Source organism: Felis catus, chromosome B3 (assembly GCF_018350175.1).
Source record: "Felis catus isolate Fca126 chromosome B3, F.catus_Fca126_mat1.0, whole genome shotgun sequence".
Classification (NCBI taxonomy): domain Eukaryota; kingdom Metazoa; phylum Chordata; class Mammalia; order Carnivora; family Felidae; genus Felis; species Felis catus.
The window spans coordinates 58806532-58833656 of NC_058373.1; the positions used below are offsets into that span (position 1 = coordinate 58806532).

Sequence of the window (27125 nt, forward strand, 5' to 3'; positions counted from 1 at the left end):
AGGAGAAAAGTGAGATTTAGTATTATTTCATAGGATGTGTTGTTCTTACGAGAATTTGCCCTGTGGTCCATTGTTGAAAAAATAAAACTCTTTTTTAAAAACATTAAAAAATCATGTTGGATTAATCATGGTCATAGTAGTACCTGCTGCCAAATACATATATTTGTAATTATAGCACTGAAGTATTGCATAATTAGAGGTAATATATAATAAGGTAATAAATACCTTAATTAGGTAATAAGGTAATTAGGTAATACCATAATAAGGTAATAAATACCTTAATTTATTTAAGGTAACTTTTATTTTTCCTGCAGAAAATGGACTCTCTCTGATTTTGTTTGGATTGACTCAGGAGGAGTTTTTAAATAGACTAATGATCCATGGAAGTGCCAGTACTGTGGACTCTCTTTGCCATCTCAATGGTTGGGGGAGATGCTCAATCCCCATCCATGCACTGGAGGTAACAATATTAAATGTCTACATGACTTTGCTTGATTATTTTCTGTCATAGACTCTTAACTTGACTGAAGATTTGGGAGAATTCATTTAACCTAGCAGCAAAAAGAGCTATAGTCTTTACCCAACCATTTGCTTAGTTCTGGTTATTTCAATACACTAATTCTGCCTAGGAATTCTGCTTACCCTTTTTGGTCTTAAAAGATAAAAAATTATAGTAAAAACTAAAAAAAAGTTGCAAAAAATGGAGGCAACAATAAGATGGTAAGACTAAATGAAGTAAAAGCAAGCTATGGAAATCACAAACAAAAGTGACCTTTTATTTCTACCTTATGGTCCCTACTCTTCTAATCAAACTGTGGAAGCAACATAACCTGAAAAATTTGTATAGCATTTTGTAGTTCACACTTTTTTATAGGCATTATCTAGTTTTGTCTTAAAATAACATGAGATGGTTTGGATAGTCTTTTTTTTTTTTTTTTTTGTAAGTTTATTATTTATTTTGAGAGAGAGAGACACACACACCAGAGGAGGAGGGGAGAGAATCCTAAGCAGGCTCTGCACTGTAAGCATGGAGCCCAATGTGGGACTTGAACTCACAAACTGAGAGATCATGACCTGAACCGAAATCAGAGTCTGGGACTAAACTGAGCCACCCGGGTGCCCCTGGATAGTTTTTATTCATTTCATTTTACAGATGAAAAACCTTAGGCTCAGAATGGTTGAGTGAGTGGCCCATAGCAATACTAACAAGAACTGGAGCTAGAATCAAAGTCAAGGTACTTTTCTGTAGATCACACAGACCCCAAAAGTTAATAATGTTGTATGTGAGTTTGTATTTTTAATGACAGCTTTATTAAAGTATAACACACATACCATAAAATTCACCCATCTAAGGAGTACAGTCCACTGATTTTTAGTGTATTCAGGGTTGTACAACTATCACTGTTATGTAATTCCAAACATTTTCATTACTTCAAAAAGAAACTCTGTATCCATTAGCAGTCATTTACCAGTTCTCATGGCTGCTAAGTCCCAAACACTGATATGCCTTCTGTCTCTGGATTTGCCTATTCTGGACATTTCCTATACATGGAAATATAAAATATGTAGCCTTTTATGACTGGCTTCTTTCACATAGCATATTTTCAAGGGTCATCAATGTTGTAGCATATATCAGTACTTCTTTTTTTGTATGGCTGAATAATATTCCATTATATGGATGTGCCACATTTTGTTTATCCATTCATCAGTTGATGGACATTGGGTTGTTTCCACTTTTTAGCTATTGTAAGTAATCCTGTGAACAGTGGTATACAAGTTGTGTGTCATATGTTTTCATTTCTCTTGGATATACACCTAGCAGTGGAATTACTGGGTCATTTAACTTTTTGAACCGCAAAATTGTTTTTCACAGCAGTTGCACTATTTTACATTCCCACCAGCAGTGGGTGACGAGGGTTCCAAGAGCTCCACATCCTCACCAACACTTGTTATTGTCCACCTTTTATTATAACCATCCTAGTAGTTGTAAAGTCAAAATTAAGTCATTGTGTTGTGTTTTTTTTTTTTTTTAAAGTAATCTCTATGCTCACTGTGGGGCTTGAATCCATGACCCCAAAATTGAGAGTCACATGCTCTACCTACTGAGCCAGCCAGGGACCCCTCGTTGTGGTTTTGATTTGCATTTTCCCAATGAGTAATGATGTTGAACATGTTTTCATTTGCTCATTGTCCATTTGTATATGTCTTTGGAGAAATGTCTATTTAAAGCTTTGTCCATTTAAAAATTTTTTTCTGTCGTTGAGTTCTAAAATTTCTTTATATTTTCTGGGTACTAGAATCTGATGACTTTCAAATATTTTCTCCCATTCTGTGGGTTTTCTTTTTACCTTCTTGATGATGTCCTTTGAAATACAAAGGTTTTTAATTTTGATAGTCAATTTACTTTTTTTAATCTCTAGTGCTTTTGGTTCATATCTAAGAAATCATTGCCTAAACTGAGGCAATGCGGTTTTATAAGAGTTTTATCGTTTTAGCTCTTACGTTTAGGTCTGTGATGCATTGTGATTAATTTTTGTATTAGCAAGAAATTCAGTTTCTTTTTTTTTTATATGAAATTTATTGACAAATTGGTTTCCATACAACACCCAGTGCTCATCCCAAAAGGTGCCCTCCTCAATACCCATCACCCACCCTCTCCTCCCTCCCACCCCCCATCAACCCTCAGTTTGTTCTCAGTTTTTTAACAGTCTCTTATGCTTTGGCTCTCTCGCACTCTAACCTCTTTTTTTTTTTTTTTTCCTTCCCCTCCCCCATGGGTTCCTATTAAGTTTCTCAGGATCCACATAAGAGTGAAACCATATGTCTGTCTTTCTCTGTATGGCTTATTTCACTTAGCATCACACTCTCCAGTTCCATCCACGTTGCTACAAAAGGCCATATTTCATTTTTTCTCATTGCCACGTAGAATTCCATTGTGTATATAAACCACAATTTCTTTATCCATTCATCAGTTGATGGACATTGAGGCTCTTTCCATAATTTGGCTATTGTTGAGAGTGCTGCTATGAACATTGGGGTACAAGTGGCCCTATGCATCAGTCCTCCTGTATCCCTTGGATAAATTCCTAGCAGTGCTATTGCTGGGTCATAGGGTAGGTCTATTTTTAATTTTCTGAGGAACCTCCACACTGCTTTCCAGAGCGGCTGCACCAATTTGCATTCCCACCAACAGTGCACGAGGGTTCCCGTTTCTCCACATCCTCTCCAGCATCTATAGTCTCCTGATTTGTTCATTTTGGCCACTCTGACTGGCATGAGGTGATACCTGAGTGTGGTTTTGATTTGTATTTCCCTGATAAGGAGCGACGCTGAACATCTTTTCATGTGCCTGTTGGCCATCCGGATGTCTTCTTTAGAGAAGTGTCTATTCATGTTTTCTGCCCATTTCTTCACTGGGTTATTTGTTTTTCGGGTGTGGAGTTTGGTGAGCTCTTTATAGATTTTGGATACTAGCCCTTTGTCCGATATGTCATTTGCAAATATCTTTTCCCATTCCGTTGGTTGCCTTTTAGTTTTGTTGGTTGTTTCCTTTGCTGTGCAGAAGCTTTTTATCTTCATAAGGTCCCAGTAATTCACTTTTGCTTTTAATTCCCTTGCCTTTGGGGATGTGTCGAGTAAGAGATTGCTATGGCTGAGGTCAGAGAGGTCTTTTCCTGCTTTCTCCTCTAGGGTTTGGATGGTTTCCTGTCTCACATTCAGGTCCTTTATCCATTTTGAATTTATTTTTGTGAATGGTGTGAGAAAGTGGTCTAGTTTCATCCTTCTGCATGTTGCTGTCCAGTTCTCCCAGCACCATTTGTTAAAGAGGCTGTCTTTTTTCCATTGGATGTTCTTTCCTGCTTTGTCAAAGATGAGTTGGCCATACGTTTGTGGGTCTAGTTCTGGGGTTTCTATTCTATTCCATTGGTCTATGTGTCTGTTTTTGTGCCAGGGATTCAGTTTCATTCTTTTGTATGTGGATACACATTTCTTCCAGCACCATTTGTTGAAGAACTTATTTTTATACACTACAAAATATCATGGAGAAAATTTGAGTAATAGGGAAAAAAAGAAAATTTGTCACCTATAAATCCATTATCCAGAAGTAATCATACTTATTTCCTTGTGGTTATTTTTCTTAAATATTAATGTTAATAATGTGTAATTTCATTAACATTCTTATCAACCCTGAAGGTAAATACTGTTATTAATCCCATTTTATTCATGAGGGAACACAGGTTAGGAAATCTAATTCAGATATACGTGAATAGTGTTTTCCAATATTACATGAATGGTGATAGTTAGCCAGGATTTGAACCTAGGCAGCATGACTGCTGAGCCTCTGTCCTTATATAGTGTTCATGCCTATGTGTGACTTTAATTAGGATTGCATGATATGTAAGAGATGACAACTAACACCACAGAAATACAGACAGTTGTAAGAGAATATTATGAAAAATCATATGCCAACAAATTGGGCACTCTGGAAGAAATGGATAAATTCCTAGAAACATATAATAAAGGATTGCATGGTAAATGGAGCATTGTTTTGGCCTTAGTCTCACTCCATATACAAATGAGTAAATATATATGATTTTAGTGATAACAACAACAATAATAAAGCAAATATCTTGTATCCACCATCCCAGCAAGAACTGGGTTAACATTCTTGAATGTGTGCCCCTCTCCATCCTATTCTCTTACCTCACTCAGTGTCAGAGTTAACTACCATTCTGAAAATTTTAACCATGCCCTTGCTTTTCTTTATCTTACTCCACATAAATATATCTTCAAATAATGCTATTTAGTTATGGCTATTGTTGAATATTGCATATAGTGGTACCATGGTATATATTCTTTTGGGACTGTTTTTTGTTTTTTTTTTTTTGTTTTTTTTTTTTTTTCAACGTTTGTTTATTTTTGGGACAGAGAGAGACAGAGCATGAACGGGGGAGGGGCAGAGAGAGGGAGACACAGAATCGGAAACAGGCTCCAGGCTCTGAGCCATCAGCCCAGAGCCTGACGCGGGGCTCGAACTCCCGGACCGCGAGATCGTGACCTGGCTGAAGTCGGACGCTTAACCGACTGCGCCACCTAGGCGCCCCTTGGGGCTGTTTTTTAACACTAAACATAAACATAATATTTTGTGATTCATCCAGTGTTAATTTGTATAACTGTAATTTATTCAGTTTCACTCCCATATAGGATCCCATTGTATCAATACATCTTTACTTATCCACCTTTAGGTTTTTTCCAGTTGTTTGCTATTATGGACAAGTCACTATAAGCAGTACACATCTACTGTAGCGCGTGTGCAAGAGTTTCTCCGTGGTGGTAGTAGAAATGCTGGGTCGTGGGACATGTGCATCTTTAACTTTACTAAGTAAACACTCTAGTTTTCCAAAGTTGGTTTATCAGTTTATGTTCTCACCAGCAATGTATGTTAGTTCTCGTTGTATGTCTTTTCCAACCCTTGGCATTTGTAGATTTTTCAAATTTTGCTAACCTGCTATTACAATGGGTTTTAATTTGCATTTTCCTGATGATTCAGGTTGATAAATATATGACATTTGGATTTCTTTTGTAAAGTGACTGTTCAAGTCTTTTGTCTATTGTCTCTTGGGGCGTTTGTCTTTTTCTTACTGGTTTGTAGTTTGTATGTTGGATATATTCTACATACTAATCTTTTTTTCTAAGTGGGGTGAATATATTCTAATGCGTGGCTTGACTTTTTATGTTCTGTGGGGGTCTTTAATGTAGTTCTAAATTTTAGTGTATTTTTATATTAATCAGTCTTTTTTGCATGTAATTTGTGCCTTCTCCTATCCTGAAGTCATAAAGATGTTTTTGTATTTTTTCCTAAGTGTTAAAATTATGATTTTCACATTTAAGTCCTTTATCATTTGGAACTTGTATTTATTCATGGTGTGAGGTGGGGACCTATTTCTACCCCCTGTGTATTGATAACCATTTGTCTCAGAACCATTTTTTTTCTAAACTCCTTCCTTTTACCACTACCCAAAATCTCTGTGTGTCAGGTCTCCATATATGCATGAGTTTGTTTCTGGGGTCTATTTTGTTACATTGGTCTTTGCCTATCCGAGGCCAATTCTACCTAGTCTTAATTGTAAATCCCTCACTTTATTATTTTTCAGGATGTATTCATTGTTCTTTCTTCCTTAACCCTCTTCCATCTGTCTCTTTCCATCTGTTAAATCTGTATATCAGGTTGGGAAGAATTGACATCTTTAGGATATTTAATATTCCTATCCATAAACATAGTCTCTTTTCCCATTTTTTCATGTCTTCTTTAATGTCTTTCAATGAAACATTATCATTTGTGCAATTTTTCCATTAAGAGCTTGACATCTTTTGTTAGCTTTATTTTTGGTCTGGATGTACTTATATTTAAATTTATGTGTATACATATGTAAATACTGTATGTTTAAATGTAGTATATCTTTACATATATTTAAAAACTTTTATATATTGATATTGTAAATGGTATATTTTTAAGTTATATTGTGTTACCAGTATAAAGAAATACATTGAGCTTTTATATGTTAATTTTTCTTTATTTCTGTACCTTTTATGTTACTTGGAGAAAATCAATACGTTTCCAATTTCCATGACTTACAGGAAATAGGTGAGAGTGCAGAGATTTCCATAATTTTCACTAATATAGTGGTTTTTTTCAAGTTTTTATTTAAATCTTTTATTTATATGTTAACATATATGGTAAAGTTGGTTTCTGGTGTAGAATTTAGTGATTCATCACTTAGGTATAACACCCAGCGCGCATCCCAGCAAGTGCCCTCCTTAATACCCATCACCCATTTAACCCATTCCCTCTCACCTCCCTCCATCAACCCTCAGTTTGTGTTCTATTGTTAGAGTCTCTTGTGGTTTGTTTCCCTCTCTCCTCTTCCCTCCCCCTTCCTGTATGTTCATGTATTTTGTTTCTTAAGTTCCACATAAGAGTGAAATCTTGGTATTGTCTTTCTCTGACTTATTTTGCTTAGCATAATACACTATAGCTCCATCCACATAGTTGCAAATGGCAAGATTTCATTCTTTTTGATTGCTGAGTAATACTCCATTGTATGTGTGTGTGTGTGTGTGTGTGTGTGTGTGTGTGTGTGTGTGTATGCCACATCTTCTTTATCCATTCATCAGTTAGTGGACATTTGGGCTCTTTCCGTAGTTTGGCTATTGTTGATGATGCAGCTATAAACAGTGGGGTGCATGTGCCCTTTCAAATCTGTATTTTTGTATCCTTTGGGTAAATAGTGTAATTGCTGGGTTGTATCTTTACAATTGCTGGGTTCTATAACATTTTGAGGAACCTCCATACTATTCTCCAGAGTGGCTGCACCAGTTTGCATTCCCACCTATAGTGTAAGAAGGTTCCCCTTTCTCCACATCCTTGCCAACAACAACAGATGTTGTTTCCTGTGTTGTTAATGTTAGCCATTCTGACAGGTGTGAGGTGGTATCTCATTGTGGGTTTGATTTGTATTTCCCTGATGAGTGATGTTGAGCATCTTTTCATGTGTCTGTTAGCCATCTGTATGTATTCTTTGGAAAAATGTCTGTTCATATCTTCTCGTTTCTTAACTGGTAGATACTGAGTTTTGTATCCAGTGAATTTGCTAAGTTTTCTTATCCTAATAATTTGTTAGATTTTATTGAACTTTTTATATACTTAGCTACAATAACATCAGAATAATACAGTTTTGTTTCTTCTCTTCAAATCCTTATTCTTCTAACTTTTTTTCCTTATTTTGTTGCTGGGACCTCTAGCATAGTATCACTCAGAAGTAACAGTGGGCATCCTTATTTATTCCTGATTTTAAAAAAGAATACCTGTAATATCTATCCATATTGATATACATGAGTCTGTGCACACACATGTATATCAAGAAAACCTTTATAAGATTGACTTTTCTTTCCTATGAGTTTTTTTTTTTTTAAGTTTATTTTGAGAGAGACTGAGACAGCGTGAGTTGGGGGGTGCAGCGAGAGAGGGAGACAGAGAATCTTTGCACTGATAGTGTAGAGCTGGACACAGGGCTGAAATCCACCAAACCATGAGATCATGACCTGAGCTGAAACCAAGAGTTTGACGTTTAACTGACTAAGCCACCCAGGCACCCCGGATGTTGTTTTGTTTTTTAAATCATGAATGGGTATTGAAATTTTATTGAATATTTGTTCTGAATCTCTTGATATAATCATGAGTCATCCCCTTTCATTTACTGTAAACTACATTAATCAATTTTACTTTTATTGTGAAATATAACATGTATAAAAAAGTATACAGAATACACATACAGTTTAACAAATAATTACAAAGCAAAAAGTCTTGTAACCACCACCAAGTGCAAAAGATAGAACATCACTAGCACTGTAGAAGCTCCTGTGACCTCTAGTAGTTTGGTTATTAAATATTAAGTTTATGTTCTTTTAGAGGATATTCTAGGAAATGTACATATTTACATGATCAAAACTAAAGTTAGTAACTTTACCCTTCTTGATAATACAGGTCCACTGAATGCTTTAATTTTATTTACTTTTTCTCCCTACTTAAGTTACTATTGTTTTTATTTTTTTAAACCAAAGTAGACATCATTATTATGTATTTAGGTTCATTTCTTTAAAAAATTTTTTTTTAATGTTTATTTATTTTTGAGAGAGAGAGAGAGAACGAGCATGAGTGGGGAAGGAACAGAGAAAGAGGGAGACACAGAATCTGAAGCAGGCTCCAGGCTCTGAGCTGTCCGCACAGAGCCCAACGAGGGGCTCGAACTCAAAAACCGTGAGATCATGCCCTGAGCCGAAGTCAGATGCTTAACTGACTGCACCAACCAGGTGCCCTTCAAAGTTCTCTTTTTGCACAGATATGATATATTTTCTTTGCTCTTCATTTCTTCTCCCATTTTAGGCCTTCACTCTGCCTGGAGTGTATCATTAAGAATCTCTTTTAGTGAGGATCTGACTGGTGCTAAATTCTCCGTTTTTATCTAACTAATAACATCTGTTTTGCTGTCATTTTTGGAAGATATTTTTGGAAGGTGTGGAATTCTAGGTAGGCAGTTTTCCTTCAGAACATTCCTGATCACTTTCTCCTATATTCTGGATTCCATTGTCATTGAGAAATCAGTTTCTTTGAGGATAGTTTATTTTTCTCCCTTCAGGCTACTTTTGTGATCTTTTTGTTTTTAGTGTTCTGCAGTTTGACCAATTTTATGTCTCACTAATGAATCATAGACCAAAATACTGGTCTATCTGATACCAATTCTTTAAAATTTGTTGAGACTTCCTTTCTAGCCTAGTAAGTACTCAGTTTTCATAACTGTTCCATGTACTTGAACATTGAATGTGCATTTTACCCCCACATCCTGTGACATCACAGTGGTAGTTCAATCAAAAGTAATTATAATTTGCATACTTTCCTCAATTTCTCTTTTACCTTTATGAGTGTTTATTACATTGTGGATAATTTCTTTATATCTCCCAGCTCACCAATTTTCTTGCCAGCTGTGTCTAATCTGTTCTAAACACATCCTTCGAGTATCTAATTTCAATTTTTATTTTTTTATTCCTAGAATTACTATTTGGTCATTGTTTTAAAATATGTTATTTAGAGAATTTTCAAATTTACAGAAAAATTGAATAAAATAGTAAAATGAGCATCCATTTACCCTTCATCATTCACCAGCTGTTAACATTTTGCCACATATGTCTTGACTGGTTGTGTACTTTTTATTTTTGCCAAACTATTTAAAAGTTACTAACTTTGTAACTTTTTAAGTTCTTTGGCGTATATCTTCTAAGAACAAGAATATTCTCTTATTTAATCGTACACAATTCAGTTTTCCCTCCCACCACCCAGACCAAAGACAGTTTTTTATGGTCTCTCTTTGGAGGCACTTGTTTTTCTAGTCCATCCACTTTTGGACAGTGTCATGAGCCCTAGGTTTATCCTCTTTTCCTGGATGTGTAACTTCTACCAATACCTCTCACTCAACCTGCCTGGTCTGTTACACCCAGAGCTTCAAAGTTAGTCTCCAGACTAACAGCATCACCATCACCTAGGGATTTATTGAAGTGCAAATTTTCAAGCCCTACCCCAGACTTAATGAATCAGAAACTCTGCGGGTAGGGTTTAGCAATTTACTCTGGGTCATTCTTAAGCACAGTGCTTTAGGGTAAGAGTGGCAAACTTTCTGCAGAGAGCCAGATAGCAAGTATTTTAGGGTTTGCTGGTAGGATTCTATTGCAACTACTCAGAGGTGCCATTGGTAGCCATTGACAATATGTAAATGAATGGGTGAATGGTTGTGGCTATGTTCCCATAAAACTTTAGTTACAAAAACTGGCAAGGGCTAAATTTGGTTGGTGGGTCTTAGTTGTCCAATCCCTGCTTTAGGCTGTTAGAAATTTGCAGAATTGGGGTGCCTGGGTGGCTTAGTTGGTTAAGTGTCTGACTTTGGCTCAGGTCATGATCTCAGTTTGTGAGTTCAAGCCCCATGTTGGGCTCTGTGCTGACAGCTCAGAGCCTACAGCCTGCTTCAGATTCTGTGTCTCCCATTCTTTCTCTGCCTCTGCTGTGCATATGCTCTCTCTCTTTCTCAAAAATAAATAAACATTGAAAAAGAAAAAAAGAAAAAGCACACTAGCGAGAAAAAAAAGAAAAAGAAATTTGCAGAATCTTTCAGACAGCAGTTGGTTTTAGAGCATTCAGTTTTCTGGATTTGTCTTTCCCCTCATTGTTATCCCGGGAAAATTTTTTTGTTTGCAGTTCAACTGAGCATTTAAATGTGTGTGTGTGTGTGTGTGTGTGTGTTTTAATCTGTGATTTTTAAGTGTACTGTATGGAAAGCTTCCTTAATATGCCTTATCAGAAATGGGAGTCTGTTTTTATTTTTTTAGTAAAAAAATCTTTTTATTTTTATAAAGAGAGCATGAGCAGAGGAGAGGGACAGAGAGAGAGAGAGAGAGAGAGAGAGAGAGAGAGAATATATTAATTAAGCAGGCTCCATGCTCAGGGCAGGGCCCGACATGGGGCTTGATCCCATCACCCTGGGATCATGGCTTGAGCTGAAATCAAGAGTTGAACCCTCAACCAACTGAGCCATCCAGGCACCTTGGGAGTCTGTCTTTAGCCTGCTTTTTCAGTAAACTTTATATCATAAAGTTTATATCATAAAATGCTTTAACATTTTAATTCAAATGGACTGTAAATGAACTGTAATAATAGTCCCCAAGAACCTGGCTTTGAATGGAATTAGAATTACAGACGGTAGAGCTGGAAGTGTTTTCTAATCTAACCTCCTGTTTCTACCAAAGCAGAAACTGATGTTCAGCAAAGTTGGAGACTTGGGCAGATTGCATGATTAGTCATTGTCAGAATCCTCACCAGAACCGGGGTACTGCTGCAGGGTAGAGCGCCTTGTGTCTCTTGCAGTCTCAGTATGTTAAGTTATAAAGTTGAAAAAAAAATCTATATCCTTAATTTTTTCCTATTGTAACTTTTCCCGATTTTCTCCTGTTTCAGGCTGGGATAGAAAATCGTCAGCTGGACACAGTAGATTTCTTTTTGAAGAGCAAAGAAAATCTTTTGAATCCATCCTCAAAATCTTCTGTACCTGATCAGTTGGATCATTTTCCATCTCATTTATATTTAAAAAGTAAGTAGAAAAGTCTTCTGCATTTGTATTTATCATTTTACCTTTTTAGTCATTTTCAAATTATTGTGCTTTTTGGTGACTGACTTGCCAAAAGTCAATCATGACATTTTATGTATTTCGTGGAATTTTGAGAGACTTGTAAGAATCTGTAAATGTTCTCATTCTAAGTGGATTGTTTATTGTTCATATCCTGTGCTATGCTTTGTATTTTTAGTATACAAGGAAGAAGTGGCCTTTCAAATTCAAGAGAATTTCATTCAAAAGAGAACAAAATTCATTTGCAAAATTGCTCACTCTTGCAACTGTCTGAAATATTTAGTGATGCCTGAGTTTTGGATTGAGACTTGTTATATATAAATTTTTCAGCTTAACTCTTCTGCTTATTTGCTGCTTTACCAACGCTTCTTTTCAAGATTTGGCTTTCGTGTTTAATAAACAGGAAACCTAGTTGTTAGTCTTCAACCAGGTAGCCATGCACATCCTCTCCTTAGAGGTACAGGGTAATAAAGTATGTTTTTCCTTACACTTACAGTTTTATAATCTTTTTTTTTTTTTTTTTTTTTTTTTTTTTTTTTTGTCTCTTGCTGGTATAGATCTCTTTCTTGTTAATAGATCCCCTTTTAATTGTGGTGGCATAGAATTTCATTCTGTGGGCTATGCCATAATTTTCCCAACCATATTCCTATTAGACATTTAGATTGATTCCAATTTTTACTGTTGTTGGTAGTGTGCTATAAATGCTGTGTGTGTGTGTGTGTGTGTGTGTGTGTGTGTGTGTGTGTGTGTATAATTTCACATATGTACAATTACTGGGATAAATGTGTAAATGTGAAATTTCCAGGTCAAAGAAACACATGATTTATATTCTTAAATGCTTTGAGAAATTGTCCCCCAGAAAAGTTTTATCAACTTGTACTCTAGTTACATGGAGAAAACAACAGCCTGCTTTTTTTCCATCAATGTAGTGTTCTCACGGACACTGTGGATTCGAAATTTTCTTTTTTAAAAAACATTTTCTTTCATCTTGCTTGCCCAGTTTGCCCTTTCCTTTTGCATTGCTAACTTGTTGTTTTTTTTTAATACTCCAATTTCTTTTTTTTTTCCAATTTTTTTTCCAATTTTTTTTTAACGTTTATTTATTTTTGAGACAGAGACAGAGCATGAACGGGGGAGGGGCAGAGAGAGAGGGAGACACAGAATGGGAAACAGGCTCCAGGCTCTGAGCCATCAGCCCAGAGCCCGTCGCGGGGCTCAAACTCACAGACCGCGAGATCGTGACCTGAGCTGAAGTCGGACGCTTAACCGACTGAGCCACCCAGGCGCCCCTTTTTTTTCCAATTTTTAATGTTTAATTTTGAGAGAAAGAGAGAGTGTGAGCAGGGGAGGGGTAGAGAGACAGAGACAGAATTTGAAGCAGGCTCCAGGCTCTGAGCGGTCAGCAAGAGCCCAACGTGGGGCTTGAACAAAACAAGCAGGAAAATCATGAACTGAGTGGAAATTGGACGCTTAACCAACTAAGCCATCCAGGCACCCATCTGATTTCTTTTTTTTTTTTTTAATTTTTTTTTCCAACGTTTATTTATTTTTGGGACAGAGAGAGACAGAGCATGAACGGGGGAGGGGCAGAGAGAGAGGGAGACACAGAATCGGAAACAGGCTCCAGGCTCTGAGCCATCATCAGCCCAGAGCCCGACGCGGGGCTCGAACTCACGGACCGCGAGATCGTGACCTGGCCGAAGTCGGACGCTTAACCGACTGCGCCACCCAGGCGCCCCTGATTTCTTTTTTTAAGTCTGCTTGAATTTACAGAAAAAGGCCTGGTTTGTGGTAAGTGGAATTCCCTCAGCGGTTGTCTGGTCATTATTCACTTCTACCATTTGGTCTTGGTCAGTGATTCCTCCTCCTTCCCCTCTCGCCTGCACTGCTCTGCCCTAAATGGTGGGGATGAGTCTGGAAACCAGCATGGGAATAGCTTACCAGCTGTCTCAAAGGCAATCTTAGGTTTCTCATCATGCTCATGCGATTCTGCAGGTGGGGCCAATGCTGAGATAAACAGGAATCCCTTTATTAGGGCCTGCAGCTGGCAAATGGAGGCTTCAGGTGCCTGCACTTCCTGCTTTCACCTGCATGTTGAAGAGAATGGTTTTGGAAACAGGCTGAAGTTCAAATTTTGGCTCTGCCATTTACTTACCAAATTAGCATGGGCAAATTATTTTAATCCCTCTTAACCTCAGTTTCCTCATCTATGGGAAAACGGCTGCAGCACCTACCTCTCAGCATTGTTGAAAATGAAAAAAAAATGAGATAGCACTTATAAAACACCAAGCCTGATACTTAAGATATAGCATAGGTGGTCAGTAAAATGGTGGTTACTAATAATACCAGTAAACAATGACTAATAGTAAGTAGAATCACTAATGTTTGCAGGTAAGACTTCATAAAATTTTTGTGAACTTTTTGAGAGGAGGATACTGGCCTTGTTTTTTGCTTGTCCAAGCAGCCCAAGATGCCCAACTTCGAGGATTGGGTGTCGGATGAGGAGAAGGTACGCATAGCTGCTAAATTCATCACTCATGCACCCCCAGGGGAATTTAATGAGGTGTTCAACAACGTCTGGCTACTACTTAATTGATGATCTCCTCAGGGAAGGGGTAGCACATGCATTTGCCTAGAATAACACGCGTCAGTTCACACCTGTGAAGATAGAAGGTAGAAGATTGGGTCTTCATTACAGAACAGTCACCTGGGTAATAGATTTTTAGATCCAAGAAACAAAATTTTAAGTCTGATCATTTATGGAAAGAAGCAAGTGACCCCCAGCCAGAGGATGTAGATGGAAGTCTGAAGTCTTGGACAGAACCATGTGACAGTGCTTTAAGGGCCAATGTGAAAGATCTTTATTCCAGTGGCTTCTGTATGATTTATGCTAAAACTATAGACAGGCAACAGACCATTAGTGTATGCATTGAAGCCATCAGTTTCAGCCTAAAAACTTCTGGAATGGTAGAGATCAGAGTGGAAGTTCACCATCACACCACCTACAGCCCAGGTGATTGGAGTACTTAAGATTCAGGTTCATGGGGTGCCTGGGTGCTTCATTCAGTTAAGCATCCAACTCTTGATTTTGGCCCCAGTCCTGATCTCACAGTTTGTGGGTTCGAGCCCTGCATCAGGCTGTGTGCTGATGGCAGGGAGCATGCTTGGGATTCTCTCCGTCTCTCTCTGTCCCTCCCCCTGCTTTCTCTCTCTCTCTCTCTCTCTCTCTCTCTCTCTCTCTCTCTCTCAAAATAAACTTTAAAAAGTTTAAAAAATTAAAAAAAATCATTTTCACTATTATTAAGATGACAATGTTCAGTTGCCTAGTCATAAAGATGTATAGGATTCAGTAATTGTTTCAAACGAAGTCCAGATTGCCAAGTCATTGAGCATGCAGAAAGTAATTATCATACCGCAATTAGTGAAAACTATCAAACAGTGTCAAACATCACATTCAAGGCCTTGTGCCAGCAGCTTCCAGTTACCCACACCAAAATCTACTGGAACAAGATACTCAGCTACAAGAGTGGCTAAGAAATGAGGAATGCTTAAAGGCCGAATGTAGGATTTTTCAGTATGTGGAGAGAAAGGATTCAACATGTGATCATATGATGAATAAGTGATTTCTAAACAAGAGTGGTGTTTTGGGGTGCCCGGCTGGCTCAGTCAGTAGAGCCTACAACTCTCGATCTTGCAGTTGTGAGTTGGAGCCCTATGTTGAATATAGAGATTACTTAAGAATAAAAATAAAAAATTTTAAAGTGGTATTTTGCTAGGGCTTTGAAAGTTAGCAGGTTTCTAACCTTATAGAGTACTGTTGAACCTATAGCATTGTCTTCATCCTTTTGTGTTCTCTGCCTTTTAATTTTGTTTTCACTATATCTACTTGTAAAAAAAAATTTTTTTTAATTCTGCCACATTTAATGATGGAGAAGGAGATCTATCCTGGAGTCATTTTACAGTTTAGAAAATTTTCCTAGCCAGGAAGCCCTGTTACTGATAAAGAAAGGTAATATGCTCGGTACTTTTCTACCCCTGTCCTTCAAAGCACTTCCGGTACTTGAGTGGTTTTTACTGATGCACCAGCAGCCAAAGAGGCTATGCTACAAACTAGCTGAATGGAAGACATGTTTATCCTTCTCCCTCTGACTGCTTTGATCATCATTTACTGCATCTCATAAATGTAGTGTTCAAAAGTTTGGATTGGGCTTTTCAGATCCTTTTCTGGGGGCAAAGGAAGTTTTCTGGAAATACCATTATAATCAGCTTCCCTGGGGAAGTTGTTTTTAAGTGCAAAGAGTTGAACCACATTCCCTGCACATTAATGTATTGGCACATGAATGTGTTTTTCTCCTCCCTCATTATCTCCTTCCCCTCTACCACCATTATACAGTTCTAGACATCTGCATTTTTATTTTTATTTTTAAAAATTTATTCATTTTTTGAGACCCAGAGACAGAGCATGAGTGGGGAAGGGGCAGAGAGACAGGGAGACACAGGATCTGAAGCAGGCTCCAGGCTCTGAGCTGTCAGCACAGAGCCCGATGCAGGGCTCGAACTTATGGACTGCAAGATCATGACCTGAGCCAAAGTCGGATGCTTAACCCACTGAGCCACCCAGGCACCCTAACATCTGTGTGTTTAGATGAGTTTTACCCACTTACTGTTTTTTGTTCAAGAACTGCTGACATAATAGGGATGTAGTAGGGTATAAAACTTGAAAAATGCAGATGTTGAAGGAATAATAGTTATCTTGTGTTTTAATACTTTGTGGCAGGATTATACTATAAGCAGATGAATCAGACAACTATGTAAATCACAAACAAAAAATAAAAATGAACCAAAGTGAAAAAGGATAACGTTCCAGGCAATATCTTTCTCTTGTAACCTGTTATTTAAGGGAATGCTACTGATTTGTTCTAAATAGGATGTATAATTTGTTGCAGATTCCTCTTTCTCATTCCTGCCTGCCAAGAACTCAAATGTAACTGTGATATAGCAACCCTTCCCTAGTATACTGGCTGGTATATGTGTGATCTCAGAATGACATAGATACGATATGACAACTGATAATGGTGGATTCATTTACATTGTTTACACTTCCATGACCAGGCCTTAAGGGAAGGTCAGTTCTTAAAATAAGTAGTGTCTTCCTACCGATTTCCAAATACATGTCAAAACAGAAGGGTGTTTGTGCTTCAGCTTTGTTTTTGCTCAGTAATACAGTCAAACAAGCTTGTTTCTAAGTTAGCTGTTGAGCTGTGGAAGAATTTTTATTTCAAATAAAATATATTTGTGGGGTGCCTGGGTGGCTTAGTAGGCTGAGCTTCCAACTCTTGATTTTGGCTCAGCTCATGATCCCAGCGTTGTGGGATTGAGCCCTGAGTTAATTCTAAGCTGGGTGTGGAGCCCGCTTAGGATTCATTCTTTTCTCTCTCTCCCTCCCTCTCTCTCACTCCCCCCCCATCTATCTCCTTCCCCCCCCCCAACCCCCATCCTTCCTCTGCTGCATGAGTGCGCGCATGCACTCCCTCTCTCTCAAATAAAAATAAATATATTTGTATTATGTGTCTTTCATAGTATCCATTCATACTGCACTATCCTCTATATCAGGTAGTCCAATAGACATATATCTGTTATGTTCCTAAAAAATTTTAACATATTTTTGATTGTTAGTTTTATTAGAAGAATACTGGTGTTCATGTTAATTTCTTTGGTTCTTTCTCAGATGTGGAAAAGCTGACACCAGCCTTGGATTTACTTTGCTCAGCAATTAGAGAAAGTGATTCTGAAACCCAAAGCAAACACTTTTCAGAACAGTTGCTTAATCTTACACTGTCTTTTCTTAACAAACAAATAAAGGAGCTTTTTCTTCACAATGAAGGTAAGATAGCAGCAAAGAGGGGTGCAACTGCCCTATCCGTGTGTCAGGACAGAGATCCCAGTGGTCCTATTGCCCGAGAAAATATAAGCCAAGAGACTGCTATTTCCTAAAGCTGAGAAGAGTCAGTGTATATAATTGATTGAGTGAAATAGGCTCCAATACTGGCCAAGTTGACAGAAAGGACTAATTATTGTGAAAAGGGTTATGTTAAAACACAGAGTTACTGGTAAATACGAAGAAGCTCAGATTTTTTTGTTTGAAATTTGAAAACACCGAGTTTAATTGTTGGCATTTATCTAGAATTCTTTATAACAGCTTAGGGTTTATTCCTTTTCTCTAGTTCTTGCTCTCTCTATATGTATATGCACACGTACATTTTTATATATATGAAATTGGCAAATTGGTGTTTTCCACAGAACTAGATGAACATCTACAGCAGGGAGTGAACATTTTGACCAGCTACATTAATGAACTTCGAACCTTCATGATAAAGTTTCCTTGGAAGATAATAGATACCGTAGATGAATATGATGTAAATGAAAATGTCCCCAAAGTAAGAGAAAGCGATATATGGAAGAAACTCAGTGTTGAGGTAAATATGAGTAATTACTACTTCTTTTATTTGCCAGATTTAGAGGATCTGAGAAAACAATTTGAAAACCAGAATTTAGAATCTGTACATTTGTGATTCAGAATCTTTAGCAAGGTTTTATACATTTGGAATTTAGGTTTTATAGATTTGGAGATCTCTGGGCATGACTTCAAATTTATGTCTACAGGCTTGTGTATGTAATTGAGAACACAGAGAGGTTCCCTCTGAATTCTTTTTTTTTTTTTTTTTAATTTTTTTTTCAACGTTTATTTATTTTTTGGGACAGAGAGAGACAGAGCATGAATCGGAAACAGGCTCCAGGCTCTGAGCAATCCGCCCAGAGCCTGACGCAGGGCTCGAACTCACGGACCGCGAGATCGTGACCTGGCTGAAGTCAGACGCTTAACCGACTGCGCCACCCAGGCGCCCCTCCCTCTGAATTCTTAATGCCAGATCTGCCCACTTAGATCCAGTGACAAGCACCTAACCCCAAACCTATGTGAAGTGGCACACTCTTCACGATATTTCTTCAATGGCTAGGGCCTGGCACTTTGGACTTAAGCATTCTGCCTGACCTTTGGGTAAATTGCATTGCTGCTGGTAGTTTGATCTTAGGAAACTTTTATTTTATGGCATTATTTCTTGGACATATACTCAGTTTGAGTCCTAGCTCAGATTCCAGTTAAGATATCTTGCCAGTTAAATTTTCTACCTCACCTGCTTGACTTTTTTTTTTTTAATTTTTTTTTTTAATGTTTATTTATTTTTGAGACAGAGACAGAGCATGAACGGGGGGAGGGTCAGAGAAAGAGGGAGACACAGAATCTGAAACAGGCTCCAGGCTCCGAGCTGTCAGCACAGAGACCGACGCGGGGCTCGAACTCACAAATGGTGAGATCATGAACTGAGCCGAAGTCGGCCGCTTAACCGACTGAGCCACCCAGGCGCCCCTTGACTTTCTTTTTATAGAAGTTAGTACAACCAAACTGTGCTGCTGCCCTCTTTATGACTGGGGACTGGAAGAATCCCTCCACCCATCTGTCGAGTATTGGCTTTGGAAAGACAAAGACCAAAATAGCTTAACCCAGATAGATGATCAAACTCAGTAGGGAGTGAAAGTGATAAGTTTGACATACTGTCAGGTTCGCAAGACTGCTGTTCTTGGGGTGGAGGAACAGGGAAGTAGCTGGTGTGACTGCTTTTTCTGTATCTCTTATTCTGTATCCGAAAGTTGATTGATTTTCCCTCTGTTGTTTTTGGCTTCTCTTTTACAGTCTCCTTTGCAGGTTTCACTTCCTATTTTTCACCCTTTAATATGCTCCAAGGTACCATCCCTGGTCCTCTGGTCTTTTTGCTCAAAATAATTGATTTTTAACTTTTTGAAAGGTTATAGCCTATTTTGATGAAAGCTGTGGACTCTGTCTCCAAAAATATACATGTGATTGTGTGCATGTACACATGCATACAATTTTGCATAAGGCTTCATGGGATTTACCTACTCCTTGAAAGCCCCGGGTTAAGAATGCCCCTATTTGGGCCACCTGGGTGACTCAGTTGGTAAAGTATCCAACTTCAACTCAGGTCATGATCTCCTGGTTTGTGAGTTTGAGCCTGGCATTGGGATTTGTACTAATGGTGTGGAACCTGCCTGGGATTCTTTCTCTCTCCCTCTCTCTTTGTCCCTTCCCAACTTGTGCACGTGCGCACTCTCAAAAAAAAAAAAAAAAAGTCCCTCTTCTGTTCTGTCTAGGGTATAGGTCTTCAGTGTAGGTCTTTATTCCTTCTTACTAGGATTTTTGTTGTAACCTTCTAATGCCTTACTGTCTTGAGCTTGAATCCCTTGTAGTCTATTCTCCATTGCTACCTGAACATTCTTCCTAAAATATGTATCTGGTTATGTCACCCTTAGCTTTTAAGATCTTTCAGTGTTTCCACATAAATTTCAGGATACAATCCATCTCCTACATATAACACCCTTCATGATGGAACCTCTGCTTTTCTTTCAAATCTCATCTGCTACTATGTCCAGTTTTTTCTCCAGTTAAATTGAGTAATTTGGAGTTTCCTAAAGAGTGATACTGTTTCTTGCCTTTATTCCTCGGTATATATTCCCTCTTTTTGGGACACTTGTCCTGTTTCCTCAATATATGTATGTAATGCTTACTTGCCTTTTAAATTTCACCTCATTAGTCCTCTCTACTAGGAAGACTTTTCTTTTGTTGTTACCTCTTTTATTTAGATGCTCCTCTTCTGGACCCTCCTCTCTAGCACCCTGGGATACCTGCATCGTTGCCTTTATCATACAGGACTATACTCAATACTTTATTTGTATATTTTCCACTAGTCTAATAGCCTGTATTTTGGTCAACTTCATCTCTCCTGTGCAAAGCACCAAATCTAGTGGTTGATTTTCAATAAAAGTCTATTAGGTGCTCAATAAATATATAAGTCCCATGTTGATAATCATAATAAGGAAATAAAAAGGAACTTAAAAGGCAAATATGTTTCCTCATTTTCTTAGGAAGTTATTGCCGATGCTATTTTGAACAACAGAATACCAGAGGCACAGGCTTTCTTCAGGATTAACAGTCATTCTGCTCAAAGACTTGAGGAGCTTATTAGAATAGGCCTAAATTTGGTCTTTGACAATTTGAAAAAGAACAACATAAAGGAAGCCTCTGAACTTTTGAAGAACATGGTGAGTTGCATAAACTGTCTGATCTTAAAGTCTCTAATGGAAGAAAAGTTCTCTATATTGAATGCAATTTCTGGTTGATATAAAAATTGATTTGTATTCATAGTTGTGTCAGAAACTAAGAAATTTATATAGCCTTTACTGGGAAATAGTCAGAAATGTTCTTTGGTACTGAGAACTTTTTTGAAGAAAATTTTTTATTGGGAGTTTCCATCATTTATTCTCTGTTATACTGGGCACTTTGACTAGAAGGAGACAGTGCTTCTCCTAGAAGGCTTCACACATGTCAAAGTGTGCACAGAACCTCATTTGTTGGGAAACATTCTGGGTTGTTCGTGTGACCCCTTACGTCTCCGTTTGAGCTAATGGCTTATACTTCTACTTCGTGCTCTGTGGTTTTACTTCATTTGAGAAGGGGAAGTCCCTGAGGTAGGCCTCCTGGACTAAGCTGAGACCTGGCCCTAATCTGCATGGTCGTGGTTTGTCCATGGTAACTTTCTAGAGGTACAGAGTGAAACCATGCAAGCCTTGTGATTTGCATTGACATTTGTTTTCAAGTGAATCATTATAGCAGATACCTGCAGTTTCGGTCATGGTAGCCTAGCATTACCTTAAATTGTTCTATCTGCTGCTTTTGTTCTGGCAAAATGGCTAAGGACTTTAGGGATAGGCAGTGTATACGTAAGGTAAATCTAGAGTATGAGTGTTCACAAGAGCAGAAAAGCTGTAGAATTCTAACAGGGTACATGTCTGTAATAGAGTATTTCTTTATCCAACATATATTTGTGTTTAAAATAGTCCTTTTACAAAATGTAAAGGTTTTTCAATTTTTCTGTTTATTACAGGGCTTTGATGTAAAAGACCAGTTGCTCAAGATCTGCTTCTATACAACTGATAAAGATATACGGGACTTTTTGGTAGGTAAAGGTGAGGCTATGTAGTTTACATCTTCTAGTAAACCTTGGTGAAAATTCAAAATGAATTATTTTAATATTCAACTAATGTCTAGTAAGTAAAAGTATTAGAATTCCTTTTATTTTTAATGATCATTTTGCATTTGTGGTAAAAGAAAATTTGTGTGAATATATATACACTTCAAAAATTCAAAGTACAATTCTTAAATGGCATTTAATCTCATGACATTTGTTTTGCAATTGTGATGGATTTTTGTGAGGTCACTGCTTAATTACTTTTTATTCAAGGTTGAAATTTTAAAAGAAAAAAATTATTTTTCTGAAAATGAAAAGAGAACTATAGACTTCGTGCATCAAGTTGAGAAGTTTTATTCAGGACATTTTCAAGAAAATGTGCAGATCCAGTCCTTTGCCAGGTAGTCTTATTAGCCTGCTTTCGATAATACGGAAAAAATATTGTGGACATTGTTTATAATTGTTAGTGAGCACAGGTTTTTTTATGTGGAACTGAGCTTACATTCTCTATGAAGATAAAACTTGTATCATCCAGAAGGGACTCAGGGAATTTCCTCTCATTTCAATATTTGTATAATTACATACATATTTTTAAGATAATAAATACAAAAATGATAGTATTGAATTATGTGTTTCCTAAAAGAGTTAAAGTTCATGAGCAGATTTTCCCTCCAAAATTAAAAAAATTTATACCACTGTTTCAGGTATAGGATGAAGGAACAGGATTTTTTCAAGCACAAATCTGTTTTGGACTCACTCCTGAAACATGATCCTAAAGATAAATTTAACAAACAGGACCACAGAGTTGTGTTAAATTGGGCTCAGTGGTGGAATCAACTAACACAAGAATCCATCCTTCTCCCCAGGATAAGTCCAGAAGGCAAGTGTGAAAGAACCTAAAATTTAAACATATTGTATGAGAATTAAATTAGGCATTTGAATATTTTGGTGAGTCTCCATTTTGGAATTCCTTTTGGAGGAAGAATACTCAGTTCCTTTAAAATGCAAGTCATTGCATGAAGACCTCTTATCTCAAGGTTTTTATTTTAATTTTTAGAGAGTGTGTGCATGAGCTGGGGAGGGGCAGAGGGGAGAGAGGGGGAGAGAGAGAGAATGAGAATGAGAATCTTAGGCAGGCTCCATGCTCAGCAAGGAGCCCGACATGGGGCTCAATCCCACGACTCTGGGATATCTCAAGGTTTTTGTAAGAGATTATAATGTGACAGTGAAAGAGAAAAGCCATATGGTTTAGTGAATTGAAATTTCAAGGCTAAGAATTCTCTAGCCAGCCTCAAAGTGACATCTGTGTTTTTCCAATAGTCTTTGAGTTTCTTCTTGTGTAAACTAAGGATCTGTATCACATGAGGGCTCTGGGGAACAAGTAATAGTAGTTATGTATAGAATGTTAAATTCATGTTAACTATTACAGCCAAAGTTATTTTGTTTATTTAATTTGAGAGAGAGAGAGAGAGCATGAGCCAGAGAGAGGCAGAGAGAGAGGGAAAGGAAGAAAGAATCCCAAGCAGGCTCTGTGCTGTTAGTGCAGAGCCCAACATAGGACTTGATCCCATGAACCATGAGATCATGCCCTGAGCCGAAATCAGAAGTCGGACACTTAACTGACTGAGCCACCCATGTGCCTCCAAAGTTTTTATTTATATTAAGAAAAGGGAAGAAGAATCTATTAAGTTAATTATTGTTGAGTTTTGTGTCAATAATCATAATTCATTGCTGTTTTAAAATGTATTTTATTCTTAATGCAGAGTACAAATCATATTCTCCCGAAGCCCTCTGGAGATACCTCACAGCTCGCCATGATTGGTCAAGCATTATCTTGTGGATTGGAGAATTTCAGACCCAGAACAGTTGTGCTTCACTTCAGCAGAACAGATGGCCCCTTCTGACTGTTGATGTTATTGATCAGAATACTTGCTGCAACAACTACATGAGGAATGAAATTTTAGATAAGCTGGCCAGGTATTGTAACTGGAGATGAATACAAGGAAGGGCAATAAAAAACTAATGGTGTAAATTTTGCTCTGAAATGCCATAAATCCAATGCAATGTTGTTTCATAGTATTTTAAAATTATAAAGTGTTACCATATATTGAGGTTTTAAAATCACATGCATTTTGGAGTGCCTGGGTGGCTCAGTTGAGTGTCTAACTCTTGATTTTGGCTCAGGTCATGATCTGTCTAATGGTTTGTGAGATATTGAGCCCCATGTCAGGCTTCACGCTGTCAGTGCAGAGCCTGTTTGGAATTCTCTCTCTCTCCCTCTCTCTCTCTTCCTCTCCCCTGCTCATGGTCGCTCACTCGCTCTCGCTCTCAAAATAAATAATTTTTAAAAAAATATTTAAGATCACATGCATTTAACACCATGCATTAGTGAATAGGTTCTCACACTGTAGCTGACATGGTCAGCTGTCATTGGAGCTACAAGGACCAAGTGGCAAGAGCTGAGAAGAGGATGCCTTAGTGTCATGTAATGTCTCCCACTCTTCTCATTACTGTCACTGCACCTGTGTGCTGCCTGTGGATTTTAACTAAAGAGGACTGTTCTGTTAAGAAATTAGTGAGGGGGAGGGGTGCACCCGATTTTGGCTCAGGTCATAATCTCACAGTTGGTGAATTCCAGCCCTGCATCGGGCTCTGTGTGGACAGCTCAGAGCCTGAAGCCTGCTTTGGGTTCTGTGTCTCCCTCTTTCTCTGCCTCTACCTCGTTTGTGTTCTGTCTCTCTCTCTCTCTCTCTCTCTCAAAAATAAACAAACATTAAGAAAATAATTTTAAAAATTAAAAAAAAAAATCAGTGAGGGGATGCCTGGGTGGCTTAGTTAAGTGTCTAACTCTTCATTTCAATTGAGGTTATGATCTTGTGGTTCGTGAGTTCAAGCCCTGCATCAGTCTCTGTGCTGATGGTGCAGAGCCTGTTTGGGATTCTCTCTCTCTCTCTCTCTCTCTCTCTCTCTCTCTCTCTCTCTCTCTGCCCTGCACTCTCTCTGTCTCTCTCTCTCAAAATAAATAAACTTAAAAAAAGAAAAAAATTAGTGAAGGGTAAGTAGCTCTTGAAGTGATGTGAAGACTTGAAATTTTTAATTAATTGCTAAAAACAATTCTGTTAGATTGAACCATGTGAACTTGCCATTTGTGTGGGTCAAAAATGGTTGAATATCAGCAATTTCACAGGCTAAACCTAATCTATCTTCCTAAGGCTATAAAAATAATATAATGAGACAATAACATATATATTAATTTTTAAGTTTCTGAAGCTTATTCCCCATGTATTTTATTTTATATTTATACTTTTAGGGAAGTGTAGCTGTATTGTCCTAATCAATTTGAAGATGTGGAGAGTGAAATCTAGAGAAGTTAGGAGCTTTGCCCAAGCCAGTTACTTACAGACTTCAATTCTTTTACCTCTGACTTTCTATTTGCTGTTCCTTCTATTGCACTAAATCCTTTCCTTATTTACTAGAAGTAAAATTGCATATAACTTCCATGGTTGTCAAATATTTGGCTTAATATTTATTTATTTAAAAAGCTAGTATGTGTGTGATTCAACAGGAATATGACACTAGTGAATTAGGTCTACAGTAAGAGATTAAAAGGAAAAACTCACACCACCCTGTTAGATACAGAAGAGCATTTGATAAAATTCAGCATCTATTTATCATAAAAGCTACATATTAGCAAACTAAGAGTGGATGCAAATTTCCTTAATGTGAAAGGGGTATCTAAAGAAATCTTATAGCTAACGTTATGCTTGATGGTGAAACACCACAAACGTTCTATTTAGATTTGGAGCAAGACAAGCCTGTTGTCGATTCTTCCCAAGTTGATCTTTAGATATAATGCAATCTCAATAAAAATCCCAGCAGGTTTTCTTGTGGATTTTAACAAGCTGATTATAAATATTTATATGAAAATGCAGAGGGTCAAGAATAGCCCTGAAAAAGAACTTGTCCTCCCAGATATAAAAGTTTATTCTAAAGCTCTAGCAACCAAGACAGTGAGAGTATTGGTTCAAGGATAGACAAGTAGACCAGAGAACAGAATAATGAGCATAGAAACAAACTTCTACATGCATGCTCACTTTGTATATGACAGAGGTGGCACTGAATAGCGGGCAAAGAACATTTTTTTTGACAAATGGGTGCTGGGGTAACAAGATAGCTGTGGGGGGGGGGGGTTGGATTTAAATTGGACTTTTATTTTTAATTGGACTTTCTGCCTTCTCTCATGCATACAGTCAATTCCAAGTAGATTTCAAAACCCAAATGATAAATGTAAAACTATAAAACTTTTAGAAGATATGGAAGAATATTTTCATGACCTTGGGAGTAGGGTATGCTTTCTAAACGGCCTAAGGGGTCAAGGAGAATGGTTACTGGGACCTAGAGAGCTGCCTGGCAAGAGTTGTGTCCCTTAGTGGAGAGTGTCAGGCAACCTGCAGTCACCCAGCACAGAAAGAGCCGAGGTATCCTCATCTTCTCTTCTTTCTGACTCTTCTCTTCTTATGGGGGTCTTCCATAGGCAAAACAAAATGGAAGCCTGAGGGTACTAGAGTCTTCTGTGCAGGTGAGCCTCCAGGGATAGGAGAAGAGTAGAGCTTGGATCTGGAGGGGAAGATAACAGCATACATAGGCATTTCACAAAAGAGGAAACACAAATGGCCAATAAACATACAAAAAGATGGTCTTCCTCATTTGTAGTCATGGAAATATAAAATTATTTTACCAAAAATCTAGGAGTGCTGCACTGACCATCAAAGGTAGAGAGTAGATAAATAAAATGTAGTTACAGTCCTACAGTGGAGTACTATATAACAATGAAAACAAACAAACTGAGGGTATTATGCTAAGTGAAATTAGAGAAAGACAAAAATCATAGGACTTCACTCATGAGGACTTTAAGAGACAAAACAGATGAACATAAGGGAAGGGAAACAAAAATAATATAAAAACAGGGAGGGGGATAAAACAGAAGAGACTCTTAAATATGGAGAATAAACAGAGGGTTACTGGAGGGGGTGTGGGAGGGGGGATGGGCTAAATGGGTAAGGGGCACTAAGGAATCCACTCCTGAAATCATTGTTGCACTATATGCTAACTAATTTGGATGTAAATTTTAAAAAATAAAATTAAAAAAAAATAATGAAAACAAACTGTACTCACAGGTATTAACATGGGTAAATCACACAATGTTCAATAAAAGAAATGAGACTAAGAATAATATATCCAGATAGTACCATTTATGCATAAAGTTTAAAATAGGCAAATCCAAGAGTGCCCAGAT

At 37.6% G+C, this 27125-nt stretch overlaps 1 protein-coding gene across 2 annotated transcripts in view; it reads left to right on the plus strand.

Moving 5' to 3' along the window:
• The window catches only part of SPG11 (SPG11 vesicle trafficking associated, spatacsin), an 88302-nt gene that overhangs the window by 15167 nt on the left and 46010 nt on the right, over positions 1 to 27125 (plus strand). For both annotated transcript variants that reach the window (XM_003987209.6, XM_045059405.1), the window contains 9 exons: positions 315 to 460; positions 11561 to 11693; positions 17458 to 17613; positions 18030 to 18205; positions 20727 to 20903; positions 21746 to 21817; positions 22103 to 22230; positions 22534 to 22709; positions 23593 to 23806. In XM_003987209.6, coding sequence (XP_003987258.3) covers positions 315 to 460; positions 11561 to 11693; positions 17458 to 17613; positions 18030 to 18205; positions 20727 to 20903; positions 21746 to 21817; positions 22103 to 22230; positions 22534 to 22709; positions 23593 to 23806 — 1378 coding nt within the window. The remainder of the gene's footprint in view (positions 1 to 314; positions 461 to 11560; positions 11694 to 17457; positions 17614 to 18029; positions 18206 to 20726; positions 20904 to 21745; positions 21818 to 22102; positions 22231 to 22533; positions 22710 to 23592; positions 23807 to 27125) is intronic.